At 42.7% G+C, this 23390-nt stretch overlaps 1 protein-coding gene across 1 annotated transcript; it reads right to left on the reverse strand.

Annotated features, from left to right (window-relative positions):
- Nucleotides 1–3655: 3655 nt before the first annotated feature.
- On the reverse strand, nucleotides 3656–19003 carry GRXCR2 (glutaredoxin and cysteine rich domain containing 2). Its single transcript, XM_028119054.1, has 3 exons — nucleotides 18668–19003; nucleotides 11828–12055; nucleotides 3656–3838 (listed from the first exon to the last, which is right to left on the reverse strand). The coding sequence occupies exons 1-3, from the start codon at nucleotides 19001–19003 to the stop codon at nucleotides 3656–3658; spliced, it is 747 nt and encodes a 248-aa protein (XP_027974855.1).
- Nucleotides 19004–23390: the final 4387 nt, after the last annotated feature.

Consider the following 23390-nt stretch of genomic DNA (forward strand, 5'->3'; position numbering starts at 1 on the left):
GGAGGAAGTCTGCTTTTCCCTCTACCCCTCCCCTCTGCTCATGCGTGCACGCACTCATGCTCTCTCTCTCTCCTGCAAAAATAAATAAAAATCTTTTTAAAAAAATATTTTTATTTATTTTTATTTAGAGAGAGAGAGTGTGCACTTGAGCGGGGGGAGGGGCAGAGGGAGAGGGAGAGAGACACTCAAGCAGACTCCCTGCTGAGCATGGAGCCCCACACGGGACTCAATCTCAGAACCTTCAGATTATGACCTGAGCCGAAATCAAGAGTCGGACACCTAACTGACTGCCCCACCCAAGCACCCCAGCATCACTAAGATATTTTTTAACCATCATAATTGTTTCTAGCTCCAAAGGAATTCTTGTAGCCTTGGGAGTATCAGTTGGCCAACCTTGCTCATGACAGTAAACTTACCCATAGCTCTGCCCAAACCAGCCTCAATGTTTGTAGATCACAAATCTAGAAGTGGTTATTTTAGTGCAAATTTATCTCCACAGATGGGGTTTGCATACCATAGATCATAAGCAATATTTTTGAGTACAAAGGACAGCAGACAAGACTCTATGGTTCTACCTTCAAAATATATCCACAATCCAGCCACTTATACCATTTCCACTAGCAGCACACTGGCCCAGGCCACTGTTAGCCACCACCAGAATTACTGCCATGGCCTCCTAACTGGGCTCCCACTTGCACTTTGGCTCTGTGGTGTCTTCTCTCAACACAGGCAGCCTTCTAGAGAAACTTGTTAGGATACAATCAGACTGTGACCCTCCTCTGCTTGAAATATCTGTATCAGTTGGCATTCCATCGGGAAAGCCAGAAACCACTCTTCTGTGCTGTTGCAAAGAGAGGGAATATCTCTTACAGGGCACTGATTACAAAGCTTAGTAACGACAGCAAGCCACCACCCCCTTTAGGCTGGAGGAACAACAGGGGAAAATGGTGTTCCACTGAGCCTGCGATCAGAGCCGCTGAAGGGACTACAGTAGGAACCGAGCTTCCTGAGCCAGCAGTCCTAGCTGCCGCAGCTGCCACACGGGAGCAGCTGTCCGGATCCCCATCAGAAAGAAAGGGAAGGCTCGCCTTTCCTCTAGTCTTCCTGCTCTGCCGGTACCACCTGCTGGCAGAACTTAACAGGAAGCCAGCAGGCAAGACTTCTGGGAAGCGGAGTTTGCAGGTCTCCTGCCCCAGCAGTAAGAGCAGGGTATGGAGGGACAGGGTATGCGGTTGACAGCAAACAGACCCCATCCCGAGCAGCACTTCACTCAGTAAAACCCACGTTCTTACAAGGGCTCCGAAGGAAGCACGCCAACACACACGTGCCTTCCTTTCTGACCTCGTTTCCTGACACTTGTCATCTTGTTCACTGAGCTCCAGCCACACTGGTTTCTTTGCTGCTCTCCAAACACGTCAGGCTCCCCTTCCTATGGGCCTAGCACTTGCTGTTTCCTCAGCCTGGAATAATCTTACCCCAGATATTCTCACAACTCCCTCCTCATCTCCTTTAGGCCTTTATTTAAAGGAAACCTTCTCAATGATGCTTCCCTGAAAACTAATTTAAATTTGCAACCCCTCCCAACTCTCTATGCCCCTTATTGTTTTATTTTTCATCAAAGCACTTACCCTTTTCTAACACTCTATACACCCATACATTATATATATACATACATAATTATGTATTTTAATTCTCTGTTGTGTACTTTTTGGTTGTCTCTAAATATATACTCTATATATACATATATATTAAATATATGTTTTCTGTTCTCGGCATCCCCCCACCAAAATGTAAGCTCTACGGGGGTTAGGATTTTGTCTGTTTGGTCTACTGATATATCCCCAGGGCTCAATAAATACCTGTTGTCTGAATAAACAGTTGTAATCATTAGTGTATATATTTATTATGAGATGAAAAGGATTAAAGTCTCCAAAAAGCATGAAGGAAGGAAAAGAAGCCAACATTGCTTACACTTCTTCCTCTGAGAAGCCCCTTGAACCCCACTCAGGCTACGTGAGATGTCCCTTCTATGTGCTTCAAATGCTCCTTGTAATACCCCTGTCCCAGAACTTGTCACACTATGCTGTAATTATCCGTTTGCAGATCTGTCTCCTCCACTGAAACTGTAAGCCCCATGCACTACCCAAGGGATGGTATCCATCTGGGTAACAGTGCACATCAAGGACGCGGGGCTCAAAATATTTATTGTCGAATGTTCCTGTCAAAAAAGAGAAGAATACACTTAGAGGTCTCCTGTTATCATTCCTTCCTCTGGTACTCTGGAAAAACAGAAGAGTCAAAGGCTGTGAGAAAACATACACCAAGTCAGGAAACAGCTAAGTGTAGAAGCAAAGAAAGTTGGTGAGCCATAGTTCTATCATTCTGGCTAAGAGAGAACAGGCAAAATTTATCATGGATTCTAAAAATATTTTAATCTTTTTATTAGAAGTGTTTATATTTCCTGAAAAGCATTCCACTGTTGCATTATTTTAACAGCTGAATATTAGAGGATAACAAACAAATCTTGAAAAAAATTAAGTTATGAAAATCAAAATTATCATAGAAAAGCCATTGTGTCTCAATAGATAACAGATTTTATAGTGTTATTCTCAAGGGATAAAGGAAGTGGGTGTTAGAGCTACAAAAGTTCATTAACAAAAGAATTTAATTTTATAACCAATTTTAAGACAAAAGAATTACCTTTAGCATGTGTATTCACAGACAGTAGAAAGATAATTCTTAAAAATCTGCCTTGGTTAGTTTTTCTTTTAGAGGTTTCCAATAGGTAACGATAAAATATCCAATCTTTTTTTGAAGAGATTGTGGCTGTATCTTAGATTTAAAATACATTTATTTATTTGCTAATAATTCAGGGGCTGGAAGAAGTCATATCACACACACATACTTAAGCACCAAATTTATCATAAATAGCTTTGACTTGGCTTATAACCCCAGTAGTTTAGAGGCACGCAGAAATGTCTTATCTCATCTGGTCTTAAGAAGTAGCATTGCTCATTGCCTGCATGAATACTACCCAAGCATATCACACAGGAGAGACTCGGGACTTGGAAAGAAAGGCCTTCTCAGCTTGCCTATCTCCAGCATGAAGCACATACATGTTGTTTTGTTTTCGGTGGCCTGTGAGTACATTCCGCATCGGGCATCCCTTTCCTCTTCTGCTTAATTAAAAATTCAATCTGACCAATAATGATTTGAAATGCATTATAAGCTACAGGAATTCAGTTCATCAGAAACCTGCCTTTTTTTATTCCTTTCTCACTGCATAATTTTGCAAAATAACTCCCAACCAGAAAAGGACTTAAACCTGCAGCCTGAAATGTACATGTATTTGCTCACTAGTGCAGGGAAAAAACCTGAGCTAAGTCAAGTAGGATGCATGCACACATTCCTGGAAGGATAATTTTAGAACCCATTTCAAAGCAGACTCTAATTCAAAAATGCCTCTGCCACTTAGAACCAGACGGAGATGCTCCTAGCCTTATGAAATGTCATCAAGTGATTGAGTTCTGCCAGTGGAGGAAGTGGTCACAGCCACTGTGGCTTCCTTGCTGGGAGAGGGAAGAGAAGGAGGGGGCAGTTTATTAGAAATAGCTTCAGGAAGGATGCGATCACAGCGGACGTACAAAGCCACGGGCTATTGATTGCAAATCTGGCAAGGCTGCAGGCCATTCTCATTGCAGGCAGGGCAGCGCAGGGCCCGATAGGACTCCTTAAATCTGTTGGCCAGCATGGAGAACTTGCTGCCGTGGCACAGAGAGCAGGTGGCACTGCCCGACCCTCGGCAGTGAAAGCAGTTGTCCTCGGGAAGCTCCCCTTCCTGCAAGAGACAGGTCAGGGTTTAGTGACAGCAGTTCCAGACCACGGTTCCAAAACAGGTTGAAGCAGCACAGGGCTGCCCGAAAGGCAGAGGCAGAGTGAGAGTACAAAATGCTTCCCACAGTGCCAATGGGGGAACTGGCCAGAGGCACAGAATACTCACTGGAATTTCATCAGAGGGTTTCCCTGATGGAATCTCTAAGGCAGCAGCTCCTGCCTTGAATTCTGTCCCTTTCCATTCCTCGTCGCCCTTGTCACCACCTGACCCGTGACTTCTGTATGCTCCACCAGGACAAGGGCTTACTCTTCCTCATGGCCACATACTAACAGGAAACCCCTGTAGCATGCTTAGTAGGTGCAGGTGCGGTTCTAAGCCTTCTCTACATTCACCTATCTAATCCACATGACAGCCCGGCGAGACAGTGCACGTATTATCATCCCTGCTGCAGACAGGAAAATGAGAGACCAAGAAGTTCAGTTATTTGCTGATGGTCACACAGCTTGGAAGACAGGAGGCAGGTTTTGATCCCAGACCACTGAGCAGCCGAGTTCCTGCTGCTCGTGACTGTGCACACAGCCCCATCTTGTAGCTGTCCAACATCAGGCATTCAAGAAAGACTGTTTTTGTGTGACTGACAGACTGAGGGGATGGATGACTCGATGTTACAGTCCTCCAAAGCTTAGCTCTGAATTCTTGTACTTTATCTTTCTTTTCTTTGAGAACTGTGGTAAGGCCTGGAACAGCAATCATGCACCTTGGACACTTCCCTTGACCTCTAAATCTTTGATTTTCTTCACCTGCGAAATGGGACTGGTAATGCTCACCATTCAGAGTAGTTGGAATATTAAATGAGAGAGTATGTGAAAAGACCACAATAGACTATCTGCCATATTACAGGTTCTCCATAAAAGTTAGCTCACTTCTAAGCCTTGCTAGTAAGTCTGGACTTACTAGTCCTCAACTCACATCCTGCAGAATATGCTCCCTGTCTACTGCCATGCTCCTTCCCTAAAACCTCTCAAGGAAACCAGCAAACTTTGCACTCTGCAAAGACTGTGCACAGACCACGAACATTCCAAGAAATAAGTGGTGGTACTAGATCAACAACAGGTGGATCCAGCACCAAGTCCTGTCTATTCTACCTGCTAAACATCTCTCAAATCCATCCAGTTTTCTCCGCGCACAACCACAATCCCAGTCCAGATACCCACCAATTCTGGCACAGATTCAGGGTGGAGCCCTTGTGGGCTGTTCTCCCCAACCCAATCCACTCCTATTGGGTTTCAGACGTCGGCTTAGCAGTGCCTACACCTCTGAACCAGGAGGCCTGACCCACCTGTACTGCCCCAAGCACAGCAGGTCTCATAATCTACTGAAAGCTTCTGCTGACCACACAGGAAGCTATCTGCGCTAGTCTCTGTCACCATCACTTCCAAGACTTAAAGTGCAGGGAGTGACACAATATTTGTCGTGGACATGTTTGCTGGATGAATAAACAAAATGACGATATCTGGAGAACCCTTCCAATTCTTAAATTCTAGAAACTAACAAGAGGACTGGAGTCCACTGGGTGGCTCCACCCAGCTAACACAGGTTTCTTTTATAATTTAAGAATAAAAATAATCTTGAAAAGGGGGGTATAAGTTCTGAAAGTAGTTCCATTGTGCTACAAAGTGCCTAAGAAGGCATTAAATTTTATTTATTCTAGATTTAAGGAACAGAAGTGATTACCCAACTGACAAAAACCTAAATGATGTCTATGTATCCTTTTGTTAATATTTTATTAATTGCTGCCATATTTTAATATATTAACAATGGAGAAACTTGTTTTCTTCCCTTAAAGTGTTCAAAAGAAATGTATTTGCCAAAATATTCTTTAAGCAAATTGTCACGGTCCATTTTTTCTGCCAAATCCACATGTTCTTATTTTGTACTGAATCCCAGTGAGATTTTGTCTCTCTCTCTCTGTCAAATAAATAAATAAAATATTTTTTAAAAGAAAGATTTTAATGTTGCCAAAGGAAGCAATGCATACATGTCACCCAAAACTTAATTTGCATAGAATGCCAGGCTCAGATATTAAAAGAAAGAAATAAAAGGCATCCGAATCGGCAAGGAAGAAGTCAAACTCTCACTCTTTGCAGATGATATACTTTATGTGGAAAACCCTAAGACTCTACCCCAAAACTGCTAGAACTCATACAGGAATTCAGTAAAGAGGCAGGATATAAAATCAATGCACAGAAATCAGTGGCATTCCTACACACCAACAACAAGACAGAAGAAAGAGAAATTAAGGAGTCGATCCCATTTACATTTGCACCCAAAACCATAAGATACCTAGGAATAAATCTTTTCTTTTTTTTAAATTTTTAAAAAAGATTTTATTTACTTATTTGACAGAGAGAGAGATAGTGAGAGAGGGAACACAAGCAGGGGGAGTGGGGGAGGGAGAGGCAGGCTTCCTACGGAGCAGGGAGTCCAATGCGGGGCTCGATCCCAGGACCCTGGGACCATGACCTGAGCCGAAGGTAGATGCTTAACGACTGAGCCACCCAGGTGCCCCATACCTAGGAATAAATCTAACCAAAGAGGCAAAGGATCTGTACTCAGAAAGCTATAAAATACTCATGAAAGAAATTGAGGAAGACACAAAGAAATGGAAAAATGTTCCATGCTCATGATTGAAAGAACAAAAAAGGTGAAGATGTCAATGCTACCTAGAGCAATCTACACATTTAATGCAATCCCTATCAAAATACCATCCATTTTTTTCAAAGAAATGGAACAAATAATCCTAAAATTTGTATGGAACCAGAAAAGACTCCGAATAGCCAGAGGAATGTTGAAAAAGAAAAGCAAAGCCAGTGGCATCACAATTCCGGACTTCCAGCTCTATTACAAAGCTGTCATCATCAATAAAGTATGGTACTGGCACCAAAACAGACACATAGATCAATGGAACAGAGTAGAGAGCCCAGAAATGGACCCTCAACTCTATGGTCAACTCATCTTCGACAAAGCAGGAAAGAATGTCCAATGGAAAAAAGACGGTCTCTTCAATAAATGGTGTTGGGAAAAAATTGGACAGCCACATGCAGAAGAATGAAACTGGACCATTTCCTTACATCACACAGAAAAATAGACTCAAAATGGTTGAAAGACCTAAACGTGAGACAGGAGTCCATCAAAATCCTAAAGGAGAACACAGGCAGCAACCTCTTCGACTTCAGCCGCAGCAACTTCTTCCTAGAAACATCGCCAAAGGCAAGGGAAGCAAGGGCAAAAATGAACTATTGGGACTTCATCAGGATAAAAAGCTTTTGCACAGCAAGAGAAACAGTCCACAAAACCAAAAGACAACCGACAGAATGGGAGAAGATATTTGCAAATGACATATCAGATAAAGGGCTAGTATCCAAAATCTTACCAAAGAACTTACCAAACTCAACACCCAAAGAACAAATGATCCAATCAAGAACTAGGCAGAAGACATGAACAGACATTTTTCCAAAGAAGACATCCAAATGGCCAATAGACCCATGAAAAAGTGCTCAGCATCGCTCGGCATCAGGGAAATCCAAATCAAAACCTCAGTGAGATACCACCTCACACCAGTCAGAATGGCTAAAATTAACAAGTCAGGAAACGACAGATGTTGGCGGGGATGCGGAGAAAGGGGAACCCTCCTACACTGTTGGTGGGAATGCAAGCTGGTGCAGCCACTCTGGAAAACAGTATGGAGGTGCCTCAAAAAGTTGAAAATAGAGCTACCCTAGGACCCAGCAATTGCACCACTGCATATTTACCCCAAAGATACAAATGTAGGTATCTGAAGGGGTATGTGCACCCCGATGTTTATAGCAGCAATGTCCACAATAGTCAAACTATGGAAAGAGCCAAGATGTCCATCGACAGATGAATGGATAAAGAAGAGGTGGTATATATACACAATGGAATATTATACAGCCATCTAAAGGAACGAAATCTTGCCATTTGCAACAACATGGATCGAACTGGAGGGTATTGTGCTGAGCGAAATAAGTCAATCAGAGAAAGACATGTATCATATGATCTCACTGATATGAGGAATTCTTAATCTCAGGAAACAAACTGAGTGTTGCTGGAGTGGTGGGGGGTGGGAGGGATGGGGTCGCTGGGTGATAGACACTGGGGAGGGTATGTGCTATGGTGAGCGCTGTGAATTGTGTAAGACTGTTGAGTCACAGACCTGTACCTCTGAAACAAATAATACATTACATGTGAAAAAAAAAAAAGAAGATAGCAGGAAGGGAAAAATGAAGGGGGGGAATTGGAGGGGGAGATGAACCATGAGAGACTATGGACTCTGAGAAACAAACTGAGGGTTCTAGAGGGGAGGGGGGTGGGGGATGGGTTAGCCTGGTGATGGGTATTAAGGAGGGCACGTACTGAATGGAGCACTGGGTGTTATATGCAAACAACGAATCATGGAACACTACATCAAAAACTAATGATGTAATGTATGGTGATTAACATAACATAATAAAATTAAAAAAAAAGATTAATGAAATGACCTGGCGAGCCTGCTGCAGAGAACAAAAACAAATCATCGATCAAATTTTCTCTAATGTCACGTGGTTATACAATGCAGTATTAGAGGCTTGACTGGAGTTTCTGCTCTTACCCTGAGTTACCACCCTCCTTCCAACCACTTGCCCTCAGCATACTCATTGAATCATTTAATGATTCATTAAATCAATTGTTACAGAGCCCCTACTCTGTACATGGCATGTGAGATATAAGCTTCTGTCTTTCATTCTCAGCATTTTTAAAGTCTTCTCAGAAAATATTCGGTAAGAGGACTTAGAACCTAGTTGTTCTGCACAGCTGAGGTTCTAGAACTGACAGACCTACCCAAACCACCTCTTACTAGCTGCACAAGCAAGGAAAGGGGTCTCAGCTTTCATCAGAGACTCAAAGGCTTGGGTAGCACCGAAGTGGCCAACAAGCACCAATCTGGAGGCTGCTCAGCAGGTGGGTTAAGATTATAAGATTGGGGGGTGCCTGGGTGGCTCAGTCGGTTTAGCGACCGCTTAATCCAGGATCCCAGGGTCCTGGGATCAAGCCCCGCATCGGGCTCCCTGCTCGGCAGGAAGCCTGCTTCTCCCTCTCCCACTCCCCCTGCTTGCATTCCCTCTCTCGCTGTCTCTCTCTCTGTCTCTCTCTGCCAAGTAAATAAATAAAATCTTAAAAAAAAAAAAAAGATTATAATGTTGGTAGTCAGGTAGACCAGGGTTTGACCACTGGCTCTGATGACCTCTGGCAAGTTACTTAACTTCTCTGTGCCTTGGTTTTCCCAGCTACAGAAGAAGACCGCTAACAATACCGCCCTCAGAGAGTCCTTGTGAAAATGAAAGAGACTAATGCACGGAAAGCACTGTGCCCAGTGATCATGGGCCCTCAATAAATGGCAGTTCTTCTTCTTATTATTACTATTATTTCAAAGGCAAGGTCTTTAAAGCATAAAGAAGCCCAGATGACTTATGTTCTCGGATCCACTGAACACACAGCCAGATTTTTCCCCTTCCCTATTTCACTGTGGCTCAATTCAATTATTCCTCTCCTTTTCTTTTATAGTGAATACAGAGGGTCAGCAGGGTCTGGCTTTTAGCTTCGGCCCACTCTTTCATCAAGGTTCCCACTGCTTCCCTGTTCCATCTGACACAACAAAGAGTCTCCTGGTCAGAAGGGGCTCCTTGATGTTCTCTGACCCTCTTTCTTAGAATAAAACCTGTCTGGGCATTTACTTCACGAGGGATTTGGCAAACAAATAGCAATTTAAAACAGAGTTTAAAAGACAGGCAAGTGAAGTATAACCTTTCACGGCAACTTTCTGCTGCACGCCTCTGTCCTAGTTTATGGTTGTAGAGCAAAAACACATGGATCTCTCCAAATTGAATTTAAAGATAATTGTCATGTCAGGCCTGTCGCTGCCTTTTTATTCAGGCCTGCAGCGTGACCTGCATTTTATCATGTCTGGCTCTCTACTGAAAATATATGCTCCTACAAATTACCAAATGGTATGGAAAAGAATAGAATTAGTGAATTTTAAAGTGGAAAGGTAATGCTTTGGATCACAATGTTTAGTAGTCCGCCTGCACCTCTGCTAGGTTCTGGACAGTGCTATATAAAAGGCAAGAGGCAAGACAGTTCTTACCAGCAGGCTCTCGGGTCCCAAATTCCAGTACTCTTTCCACGAACATTTAACTAATATCTACTGCACACCTACTCTGTGCCAGGCTCTACTTTTTATTTTTATTTTTCATTTTTTTTTTGACATGGGAACTACTATGCTATACCCAACATAAATACGGCCCCTGCCCTCATGGAGAGAAATTCTAGCGGGTGACAGTAAACATTAACCAAATATTTACACAGGGAAATACAAGACTGCAACTGAGGAGGGGTGTGAGGTGCTCTGAGGGGTCCACCCTTGGGTACTTCATCCTCCTGGAAGTGAGGGGAGGCCCCTCTGAAGAAGTGATGTCTCCACTGAGATTTCAGGTGCTAAGGGCAAGGCGGTGGGGATTCTGGAGAACATTCCAGGCACAGGGAAGTTGCCTCTGGCAGGAAAGAGCAAAGAGCATATGAGTGGTAGCTAGATGGGCAGTGTGTCTGGGACAGAGAATGAACAGAGATGTGTAAGAGTAGGCTAAACAGGTGAACAGTGTCCAGGCTATCTACTGTTTTATTCTAAGCAATGAGAGGTCACTGAAGTTTGCGGTCGGGGAAAAGAGTGATGAAGGGGTGACGTGATCATATTTGCATTTCAAAAACATGAAGTGTGAGATCAGGTTGGAAAGAGATATGAGTCCTTGTGAGCAGAACTTTAATAAGAGTCTTTTGCTAGAGTCTGGTCATCACCTTCTTGTTCTGTCCTCTAAACCCTACGAGGGTAGGGACATCACTCACGTAGGAGGAAGTCCCTGGCCCATTTTGTCACACCAACCCAGAGGAGATGAGAGAGAGTCCCACAGTAAAGCTGCAACTCCCAAGAGATGGAAACTGAAGAGAGAGAAAATTCATTTCTGCTGCTATCCAAGCTTTTACCCTCTTAGCTTAAATCCATCAAAATTGCTTTTCCCACTGCCAATCCCACACTGTGAACTAATGAATATCATCACTCTACCCCTTTATCTGAGCACGTCTGAGCAACGGTTTCCAAGGTGAGGAGTCCGCACCTCCAAGAGGTATGGGCAGAAAATCATTCTAAGTATTTCTATTTACTTTTTATCTTAAAAAGGCAAGAAATTAAGCTTCAATCATATTTTCAAAAGAAACTGTTATGCTAATTTTTAATAAATTAGTTGCTCCTGGCCCCTTCACTAGGTCAGGCAGTCAGCAGACAAATACAGCACCCAAGGGACCCTGGAGTAATCATGATGGAAAGTGACCTCACTGCACGTACAGTGACAGTGGTGTCCCAGGTCATTCATTCACTTTGAGCATACTGCCGCATACGAAGTTCACTTGTCCCTGGTCCAGCGGATGTACAGAGGATAGTGCTTAGTTTTAACTAACTAATCTCTACAAAACCCAAACACGTGGCTTGATAAGATTCTTTAAGGAAACTGGATTGAAGATAACCCCAATAACAGAAGCACAAGCAGACCCACAAGAAAAAGAACAGAGCTGATTTTTCCCATCTCTGGAATAAGCTGTTCTACGCCACAATGCAGAGTGAAAACAATAAATACCTAATGAGATCTCAGAATAAGTCACCAAAAACAATTAAAATTATGCATATTTGAAATATAGACATAACTATTATTGCTAATCACATACCATTAAAATATAATAAACTTAAAATTCCTTAACATTTTTAACAGTTAAACATCTTAAGTATTTATATTCAAGTTTTCACTTAAGTAGTGCACAATCAAAACCATTTGGAGACCACTGCTGTAGGGCCAGCCCCAAGGAGGACAGTGAACCATTCTGACACACCTGTGGGTACCGGTTATGGGGAAATGTGCATTCCGCGTCCTGCAAATGCCTGTCGTTCTGGTCACGGTCTCCATTGATTTCTTCTTTGCTCATCAGAGACTCTTCCTCAGCCTCCTCTTCCTTCTGGAGAATTTTCCTCATGAAGTCTCTCTTGTCCATTGGGGTTCGAATGATTTTCAAGTTATTCGTGTAGATGATGATCTTTCCAAAATCTATAATAGGTGGGGACTAGAGAAATGAAGAATGAGCATGGCGACTTACCAGCAATCACCACATACAGGGCTGCAGAACCTGTTCAACATCCCAGGAAATAGGGGAGAAAGAACTTGTAACTCTCTAGCCCGTAGAATTCCAACAGACCCCAAAGCTACAATTCACTCCCTGCTTTGTTCGCTCTCTCTTGAAAACCCTGAAAACCAGCTTCCTTCTCCCTGTTGATGGTAACCAACCAAAGCTAAACTAATCCTATAACTGGGGTGTAAGACTCTGCATGGCCAGGGCCAAAGCTTCTATTCCCACTGCCCAGAGCTGGGCACAGTGAGTGTTTTATAAACACAGAAGAATGCTTAAAAAAATAAATAGCTCTCCAAAATGTTTATGCATAAATAACAGTAGATAAAATTTCCTGAATTATTATCATTATTTTATTATAGTGATAGCATTTATTTTGTGTCAGACATCATGCTAAGCATTTTACAAACATTACCTCACTTTCCCCTCAAACATCCCTTGAGGCGGACGGTATGATTTCTACATTTTTACAGATGAGGAGACTGAGTCACAGTGGGGTCAAGAGCCTCCTAAGGTTACCGTTGGTCAGGGTCTGTGGCTGGGATTCGAACCCCAGTCTGTCTAACTCTAAAGCCCATATTCTTAACACCTACACTGCACTATTCACAAGTATTTTCCCCCAAAAAAACCTGTAAGATCATTATGTATATAAGGATCATATATATATATATACATATATATGTATATATATATATAGTCGTGATCTTACATATATGTAATATCTTATATATGTAATGTTTTTTATTATTTGTACAATATATAAATCTTTTTATATCAATAAATATACTTTGGTAGCATCATTACTAACAGCTTATGTTCCTTTATGTGGATTTATCATGTATTACTTGATAATTTGCTGAGGAATAATTTATGCAATACAACAATGCAGCAGAGAAGCATGGAGGAGTAAATGTTTAGGGATTACTTAACTAAGAACCCAGAGATGGGATAGCTTGGCAACAAACAACACCGATCTTAATTCTGCTGTTCACCAACTGTAAGATATAGGAGAGTCATTTGGCCTCTTAGAACCTCAGTTTGTTCATTTGCAAATGGGGTGACATCTAACTGGTGGGCATCACCACAGACAAAATCATTATTAAAACAGGAATACATGGGGCACCTGGGAGGCTCAGTCGATTGAGCGTCCAACTCTTGATTTCTGCTCAGGTCATGATCTCAGGGTCGTAAGATCGAGGCCCGAGTCGGACTCTGCGCCCAACCTGGAGTCTGCTCAAGATCCTCTCTCCCTTTCCCTCTGCCCGCCACCCCCTCCCCCGCCCCGCTTCACACACTTGCGCACACATGCTCTCTCACTCTCTGTCTCTCAAGAAAACAAAAGAAAACAAAACAAAAAAACACGAATACTTGGATACTGGCCAGTAAGAGGTGCTGTCATGTGACTCCTGAGTGCCTTCCTGTCACCCCCAGCTCTCTTCAGGGAGGCTCTACCACCCCCCAAACCCAGTAATGTAGCAGTTAATGCTTAGGAGCCCAGGCCTCAGGACCCTGCCCCAACGCTCGGCTGGCTTCTGTGCTGGTGCTGGCTGGGCAATGTTCCTGTGGGGAAAGATTTTGATGCTCCTCCCTGAGGCTAATTATATCGATTTCTAGGGGTGGAGGTGCAATGAAGAAGATACAAAACAGGGTTTTCAAAGCTAAAGATACTATGCAGGGGTGGGCATTGTTACTGTGGCTGGTATTAAAAACTGTTCATTAGTACTGCATGCACAATCATGCTACACAGCTAAGTGGCCCAGCACCAAAGATCCTGCCCTGCCTTTATAGAAGTGCAGAAACCAAATTTTATCAGGATGCCGCAATCAAGCAGTCTCCTATTTATAGCCATAACACATTCAGTCACAACTTGGCTTAAACAGGACTTCAGTACTAGGATCCCCTTCCTTGAAACAGAGTTTTCTATTATTATTTATGAAGCCACGAGCTTCCTACTTGGCCCTGTTTTCTCTCCCTCTCTTCAAGGGATCGTGTGGCAGGCTCCATTTCCTATTGTTTGATGCACGCTGGGTTCCTGTTTCACACTCTGGACTATCAGTTTCTGAACATCAGAAGATAAAGATGGTGGCACTTTTAGAAGGTTCCATTTCCACTTCCACTAATAGCCAAAGAGGTTTAGTTACTAGGGAGCTTTTTTTCACATGTAAAACTGGTTTTTTCAAGGTGAAACTCTCAATCTATTTAAAAAAGGGGGGGGCGCCTGGGTGGCTCAGTCATTAAGTGTTTGCCTTCGGCTCAGGTCATGGTCTCAGGGTCCTGGGATCGAGCCCCGCATCGGGCTCCCTGCTCCGCGGGGAGCCTGCTTCTCCCTCTCCCACTCCCCCTGCTTGTGTTCCCTCTCTCGCTGCGTCTATCTCTGTCAAATAAATAAATAAAATCTTAAAATAAGAAAAAAGAAAAAAAATCTGTGGTCATCTGGTCCAACCTCCTGCCTCTAAGCCGGTCTATATCTGAGACACCCAAGATAGTACATTTATTTTTAATGTACTTGAAAGAAGGACGGTCCCAAATCACCTGTAAAGTGTTTATGTTTCATTCACCCTGACAGCCAAGTTCTTCCTTGTGTCTAAGGAAACCCTTCAGGTGTAACTAAAGTTCACATTATCTAGTGACACCAAAAGCCCGTGAGGAACACCCACTCCTACATTACAGAGGGCCCGGACGAAGCCAGGAATTTTTGTGTTTCCTTCCATAGTGCCCAGAATGACATCTTGGGTGACCAAGCTTCATAAGTGCTCTGACGTCAGTGGTCACGTGCCTGGAGACCGCTATTCAGGCACCATGAAACCTTTCCACTTAAAATGCAGGGACACCTTCCTGATCCTAGAAATGCAAAGGGCTTTGGGGCAGGCAGGCCTGAGGTCAATTTTTCCGTGTAAGATTTGCAAGTTCCCAAACCCCATGCGCTGTTTGTCCAATTTGTAGAATTCTCAAAGAATTACTGTGAAGATGAAATGACCTATGTACAAAATATGTGTTCAGTAAATGCCACATCCCTTCCTTCACTTCCATTTTTTAAATGAACCTTATAAACTTCAGATGGTTTCAATTCTTTAAAATATTTATTTATTTATAACCACTTTCCCTATCATATACAATTTTTTTAAAAGACTCAATATTTCTTTGATGAGAATCTGGTCGTTATCACAATGGTAGGGAATATTTGCTAAGCACATCCAATGTTCCAGGCACAATGCTAAGTATTTCGTACGTATATTCTTTTTTTATTTTATTTTTTTTAAAGATTTTATTTATTTATTTGAGAGAGAGAGAATGAGAGATAGAAAGCACGAGAGGGAAGAGGGTCAGAGGGAGAAGCAGACTCCCTGCTGAGCAGGAAGCCCGATGTGGGACTCGATCCCGGGACTCCAGGATCATGACCTGAGCCGAAGGCAGTCGCTTAACCAACTGAGCCACCCAGGCGCCCCGTATATTCTTTTTTTAAATCACCACAACGATCTTCATAAGTAGATACTTTTATTACTCTCATCTCCTAGAGGATGACATTGAAGCAAGGCAAGATTAAGTGGTCTGCTCAAGCTCCCACAGTTAAGTAGGTAGAGTGGACAGCAAGCCCAGGTTTAAGAGACATCATAGTCCCTGCTTTTTTTTAATTTTATTTATTTATTTAACTGACAGAGAGAGAGAGACAGCTAGAGAAAGAACACAAGCAGGAGGAGTGGGAGAAGGAGAAACAGGCTTCCCGCCAAGCAGGGAGCCCGATGCGGGGCTCGATCCCAAGAGCCTGGGATCATGACCTGAGCTGAAGGCAGACGCTTAACCAACTGAGCCACCCAGGTGCCCCACCTGCCTTTTTTTTTTAAGATTTTATTTATTTAATAAATAAATATTTATTTATTTATTTAAGAGACAGAGAGAAAGACAGCACAGGCCGGGGCGGGGTTGGGGGTGGGGGGAGGGGGTTGGCAGGGCCAGAGGGAGCAAGGGAAGCACACTCCCCGCTGAGCAGGGAGCCTGATGAGGAACTCAATCCCAGGAACCTGAGATCGTGACCTGAGCCAAAGGAGACATTTAACTGACTGAGCCACACAGGCACCCGCCCGTTTTTTTTTTTTAATGATTATTTTTACGGTGGTAAAATATACAGTACATAAAATTTACCACTTCAACCATTTCTAAATGTACAGGTTAGTGGTATTAGTACGTTCACACTACTGTGTAACCATTACTACCAGTCATCCCCTGAACTTCACCTGCTCAAACTGAAACTGTATCCCCAGTAAACTCCCACTTCTCCCCTCCCCCAGCCCCTGGCAACCACGGCTCTATTTTCTGTCTCTTTAAATCTGACTGTTCTAGGCGCTTCACAGAGATGGAATCATATAATTCTGTCTTTATGACTGGTGTATTTCACTTAGCGTAATGTCTTCAAGTTTCATCCATCTTGCAGCATGTGTCAGAATAGCCTTCCTTTTTTAAGGCTGACTAATATTCGACCGTGTGTATATACATTTTATTCGTCTACTGATGGACATTTGGGTGTTTCCACTTGTGAGCAACTGTGAAAAAGCTGCTATAAACATTGATGTACAAATACCTGCTCAAATTCAGAGCCTTTACTGTAATTGTTGTGCTTAACTGCTACCCAGTGTTGCTTCATAATCAATATTGACTAGGGTTTATTTTACAGTTGGATTCGCTACTGAAAAACCATGGCTTTCCAGTTCTCGTTTCCTTATGTTTCATAAATACCACACTGACAGCCTGTTTCAGTGGGCGGAGCTGCAGGAATGCATCCTGACCCCTCTCTCAACCAGAGGCGGGCTGAGATTGGGAGGTAGCATTTGGATCAGGCAACAAAGAAAACAAGGATAACTGGATCAAGCAGGAATCAAACTCTTAAAAATGGTCTCCAGAGTACTGTGTTTAAACCAATGTCGTGGTGCTGCTATGAAGACTCAATTATCTGGTTGTGTAAGTCCTTACCAATCATACACATTTACATAAGTGCCAAGTTTGACACATGACTTGTGATGGTCCAGTGGTCAAATTATCTACCATGGCCTTGTAAAAGGTCTGTAGAAACTACAACTTTTTAAAGTCTAAACCTACAAGTAAGATTTGGTTTAAAAGACGTATGTAAGTACAAGACATAACCGAGAACCTAGGATATAATAAACACTCGGTAATGGTAACTATTACTGTTAACATCATCATTATTAGTAATGGTGAGAATGGAACTGGAATAAAAAGAATAATTTTAGAGAATAAAAAGGAACATTCCACACCACCAAAAGCATGAGAAATCAGAATACCTGGGTTCTTATTCTGACTTTGCACCTAATGACTCTCTAATACTGGGTGGATCCCTTAACAACTTGGCACTCGGTTTTCCTCATCTGCAAAATGGGAATGACCGTATTTTGCCTTTCTCCTCAAGGCTGTGGTAAAGACCCAAGGAGAAATTACGTGAAACTACTTTGTAATGCATAAGGCACTCCACTCACATGAGGGGTTGTTCACTCCAGCCCCCTTTATTATCAAAAAGAAACCTGGTATTATCTCTGATAAATGTGGACTCCCGTAATTACACTTTTACCAGTGCCAGAAAGGCCAATGCATTTTTCTGCCATAGATGAATTATCTGTTCCCTTAGGCAACTAACAATAAAAATGATTAGAGAGTAATTATCTGAATTTCACACTTTAAAGATGAGAGCATATCCTGGTGTACTATTCATTAATAGCCTGGCACATTATATAATTGTATTTAATCTTAAAGAAAAAAGGCATTCATGGTCCCAGTGGCAGACATATACACATCTCCTTTTCATTTTTAGAAATCAGTGAATATTTTCCAAGTTCTTCTAGCTTAAAAGAAAATCATGCAGGGGCTTTTGATTATCCATGGTACTGGGAAAGATAATTGAAATTAACAGATAAAATACACGTTTCAATTGAACTATTAGCTCAGATTTCTTCCCCAAGTAACATTTCCTCTGGTTGACATGCTTTTTGCCATTTCTTCCCAGGACTCCAACCACTCAGTGTTCATGCTAATGAGCAATGGAAAGGCAAAATAAATAAACAAAGAGACAAACATTTTTTAAAAGCAGGCAGCAGGAGGGAGATAGGAAATAAAACAAGACATGGATAAACCACAAGCTGAAAAACTGGCTGGAGTGAAATGAGCACCTTCAAACACTCAGCTCTTTCAGGAAACAAAACAACCAGTTGTCACATAATTTTCTAAAACGGCAGTCTGGCAAGCTGAAAACCACTGCATCTCTATTTAATTTACTTACCAAGATAACCCAGCCAATGGCCCAATTACAATTTACTATCCTGGATGGAAATGAATACTATACATGCTTATTGCACTTTCCAATAAGGAGTCAGCAAACATGTTATTTTTGTCCCAGAAATATTATTCCGATAGCGGCTTCCCATTTAGTGCACCTACAGCTCTGGTTGATACTGGAGCATGAGCAAGATACAAATTTGAATCAGTCAGGTGTTCTCCTATATACATTTTAGTCCTTAAAGTTTATACACCACGCACAATACCAACCTTATGGTCATTCGCCTTGTAATCATTGAAGAAAGGCTGGCTGCCTGCCAAAGCGTAGGCATTGCCCTCTCTAAACACGCTGATCCTTTGAGCAGTCAGCTTAGGGGAGTATGGTCGGGGTTTGGGGGCTTCCCCAGACCCATAAACACCATCCATTGGTTCAAGGGACTCTTGGAGAAAACTGTGAGGGTATTCCTCCTTTGGCGACTCTAATTCCTGCCCATCCTCAAAGACCTGCTTCAACACTCTGCCACTGTAGGAGGAAGAGATTTTAAATCGTACTTTCCGTGGTTTGCCGTCACTCTTCTGGTTCAGCTTCTTCTCAGGGTCCTCCATCAGTAGAAACTTTACCCTGTGGTTTCCAGGCTTCAGTGTTAGCCAGTAAAATTTGGGGCTCTGAGGAAAAGGCATTTTATTTTCTCTCCTCTTGCATATAATTAATTCAAGTTGGTGCTAGGGTATGCTCAGTTTACAGCAACTGACACCCACACATTAAATATTGATAGACCCTCATGCAAAGGTAGGTGATTGTGGGTTTATGGAGTGGATGGAGCACAGCGTGAGACAAGATTGGGTCCCCTTTGAATCTTAAACTCCCCTATAACTTCACCCCAACCCTGGCTTTTCCTACCTTGAACAAGGGTAGATTTATTTAGACTGAACAAGTACCAATTCAATAAGGCTCAGTTACACCATCAGCTGGCAAATGTCTTATTGATATTCTTACCAACAACTATGACCTAGTGAGCACTTAATAGGTGCCACAGATTTTTGCATGCATTGCCTTACTTGGTCCTCATAATAAGCCTACATTGGAAGTATAATTATCCTTGTTTTACCGGGGGGAAAGTGAGGCTCAGAGCAGTTTCTCCATTTGTCTATTCTGTTGCAGCTAGGTAAGAGACAGAGCAGGGATTAGAACTCAGTTCTGACCCCCAAACCCATGGCCAGTCCACTAAGCCAAAAGTTTTCGAACTGTGTTTCATGGAGCCCTAGACAGGAGGGAACCACGGATCCTGGATTCCGGGCCTTCATCCCTGTATGAATCAGACAGGCTACCTTTCCTTTTTTTTTTTGGCTTCCCAGGGGAATTCTACTTTTTTTTTTTTATGTTCAGTCTACATTTCCTATCTACTTTATATTTAAGATTTCATTTGTAAGCACGACACTAGGCCCTACTGCCTGTTGTAGACAATACCCAGTAAATGCTTGACACTGTGCACTAGCCGATGGGATGAGTATCAGGGAAGTATGAGACGTGGGGCTTGTGAATGACAGTCCTGCAGTCTACTTCAGGAAACAGACCTAACACATATGAAATAACAGCCTCCTGCTTGCAGCAAACTGTCCACTGCTGATTCCCAGAATATCTGCTCTGGGAAGAAAGTGGTCCCTAAGGAAACAAGGATGCAAGAAGGCTTGTATAGGAATGGGCCCCTGAGTTACGTCTAAAAGGAGGGGTTGGATTTGAAGAGCTAAGATGGTGGGGGTTGAGTCTTTCTCCTTGTTTTGTTAATGATTTTGTCACTTACTCAGTTGCCCAGACTGACTTGCCTTGTGTTCCTGCAGCCGTTGCTATGGATTCTATCACCACTGCATTCTTTCATCCGCCCCCACCAGCCTGACCCTAGGTCAAGCCCTCCTCACTTCTGTTTTCAAGATTGCAACAATCTCCTAATGACCTCCCCACCCAACCATTCTCCACATTGATGCCAGAGCCATGTTTTTAAAAACTGTCTGCAGGGGCGCCTGGGTGGCTCAGTCGGTGAAGCGTCTGTCTTCGGCTCATGTCATGGTCCCAGGGTCCTGGGATGGAGCCCTGAGTCAGCCTCCACCTCTCCCTACCCCTCTGCCCATCTGCCCTGCTTGTGCTCTCTCACTCTATTTCAAATAAATAAATAAATAAATAAATAAATAAAATCTTAAAAAAAACACAAAACTCTGCAGATGTCAGTCTCCTGCATAAAAAGTCCTAGCCTTTCTGTGCAGCAGGCAAAACTCCCCAAAACCTAACTGTACCTTCATTTCCGCCCTCATCCTCTGTCACTCTTTTGGTGCTGCCTGAAACTGGCGTTCCAGGCACACTAACAAGCTCCCCTACTTCCTAGAACCACAGGCCTTCACTCCTAACTTCAAGCTACACCTCAAATGTCACTGCTTCTGGGAAGTCTTCCCACTTGCCCCAAGTCAAAGGCCACGAAACTTTGGACCAACCACCATTAAGCGCTTCTTGCTTTCTCTGGCCATTCCTGGGTTTCCCTCCAGTTTAGCAAGTCTAAAGTCTAAACGCTTTAGACTCAGAAACCGCCTTTACCATTTCTCTATCCCCAGTGTTTGGCTAAGTACCTGGAACATAAAAGAACTCAGGTAATAACTGTTGAGTGAATGACTCCAGGTAAGAAAAATCAAATAAATCAAACTTTTGGAACCAGGTTGAGCATATTTTATGGAGAACAGGTAGGATCAGAAAGGGGTCAAGAAAAACATCTGTATTTCCACTAAGGAGGGGTTTCACAATTATAAGGTCCTACATAATCAATGTAAGGAATAGGTTACACACATACACACACAGAAGCATTTTTTTAAAAAGAAAGATATGCTCATCATAACATCAGAATAATACATTCTTCTAGGTGTCCTGGGGTGTAGAGCTGGCCCTGATGTACTGTGAATGCATTACAGGAGGCTGATACATGACTCCCTCAGCCCTCAGGACAACCAGGCAGGGCCTAGGCTTCTAGGTGGCCATCCCCGACGACATTAGCGTCATTCATTTACTCCAGTGTACAGGATGAATGCCATTATCTTACAGTATTTGAGAAAAAAAATGGATTTGAATCAAGCCACACCAAACTGGAAGTGGTTAGGAGTGCTCCACCAACAGAAGCGCAGGGAGAGAGACTTGTATAGAGAAAAGGCAGAGACAAGGCCAGGAAATTATTGACTGGCTATTAGTGAATGGCTGCCCTCAGTGCTTTGATTTCATACCCATTAGGTGCACAGGGGCTTAGATTTGGGGTTATATGGCTTACACAGGCTGCCCCAGCATTAGAGCCACATCAGTTTAATGGCCTCCCTGTTTAATTAATAATTCCCCCATTTGGGTCATCCTCTTATACACAAGAGATTGACCAAACATCTGCTTTTGGCGTGATTCTCAGTCACCATCAATACTAAGTTGCTCTTGTTTCATTATGATACTCATAGGGAATGACATCAGATCCATGGAAGAATTGTCTTTGTGTTCCTCTCATTGTTCACCTTGTTTCTGTTTCTCTGAGAGCAGTGAGACCACACAAGGGAGACTACAAACAATGGTTAACTATTAGGAGGGTAACACCAAGAGACTCAAGTATACTCATTACCCAGGGCACCCATGAACCATACCAGCTGGTATCAAACAAATTTTAAAAAATATACCTAAAAGGGCATCAACCTATTTTAGCCCAGCAGCATATTTATCCATTTCCTGTATTTGCTATGAGACCACAAGTATTGATTCAGGTACAGTAGGAGTTATTGGCTATGGCACAGACTCCTCTTTGTTCAGCCAGTAAGTAATCTAAAGCAATTCTATTCTCTAAAACCACCTTAGCAGGAAAGTCAAGGGACTTTTACTGTGCAGCTATGGCCCTATTGGTACATTCAGTGAGAGTTGCCAGAATTAAGGAGCATTGTCTTCCTGTGCATTAATAGAGAGAAAAAGCAAGTAGGAAAAAAGCAAAAAGAATAAAGTTTTTGTGCTGGAGATGAAGATCTTGATCTGTGAACTCGGAGGAGCTGTCCATTCAAGATGCCATCTGTTTCTGAGGTGTAACCTCCCCAGTCAGGTTTAACTTTAGATCTCTAGCTGATGTGTAATTCCAAGAGTCTGAAGTCTTTTTAACTGGGAGATGTTCATCCAAGATTCAAGTTCCTGAAGTCTGACTTATGTATGGTAGTGAGGAGGACCTGGTATGGTCTCTTCCAAGGAGCGGGTCAAGGCAGTCTTTTTTTCTTTTTGTGATTCCAAATCAGAAGGATGGGAGAAAATTGGAAACTTTAGTATGGAGAGTTGTAGGCACAAGAATTCAAGATCCACTTCAGCTTATAGGTATATAACAAAACCTCAAAGACAATAAATAGGACTAGATTCTGATGTCTACAAGTTTGTGTATAATGTCCTAAAAACACAATTTTTTCCTCTACAATCACCCGCATCTCTATCAAAGATCATCACAGTAAGACTAATTTGTTTGCAAGATAAGTCTAGTCTCATTAGATTTGGCCTGATTATTTACATAAATGCAGCAAGCACAGTGACCGACCATGTAGGTTCTTCTTAAATCCTCTTTGCTGGACCTTTTCATAATGAATCTTAGACCGGACTGTTAAAAGCCTCTCCAGGCTAAGAAACCAAGCCAAGAACTCACCATCAGACTTCACCTGGAATACCCATAGATTTGCATGAATTCTTCCTTTTGAAGGTATCCTGAGGGTTCCTGAGGATAAGTTTACAGGGAACCCTTAAGCAAGGTATCAGGCTAGTTTTTCCAAGGGCCTTTTATTGGTTGCATGAAGTCAAACTTGGCTCCTTCAAACTGTCTGGTCATATTTGTTGGGTTTTTTTTAAGATTTTATTTATTTATTCGAGAGAAAAGAGAGAGAGAGAGCACAAGTTGGGGAGGAGGGGCAGAGGGAGAGAAAGAGAGAGAGAGGGACAAGGAGACTCCCCACTGAGCAG

Source organism: Eumetopias jubatus, unplaced genomic scaffold (genome assembly GCF_037043125.1).
Source record: "Eumetopias jubatus isolate StellerSeaLion01/CBP00866 unplaced genomic scaffold, mEumJub1_p1.0 scaffold_5, whole genome shotgun sequence".
Classification (NCBI taxonomy): Eukaryota; Metazoa; Chordata; class Mammalia; order Carnivora; family Otariidae; genus Eumetopias; species Eumetopias jubatus.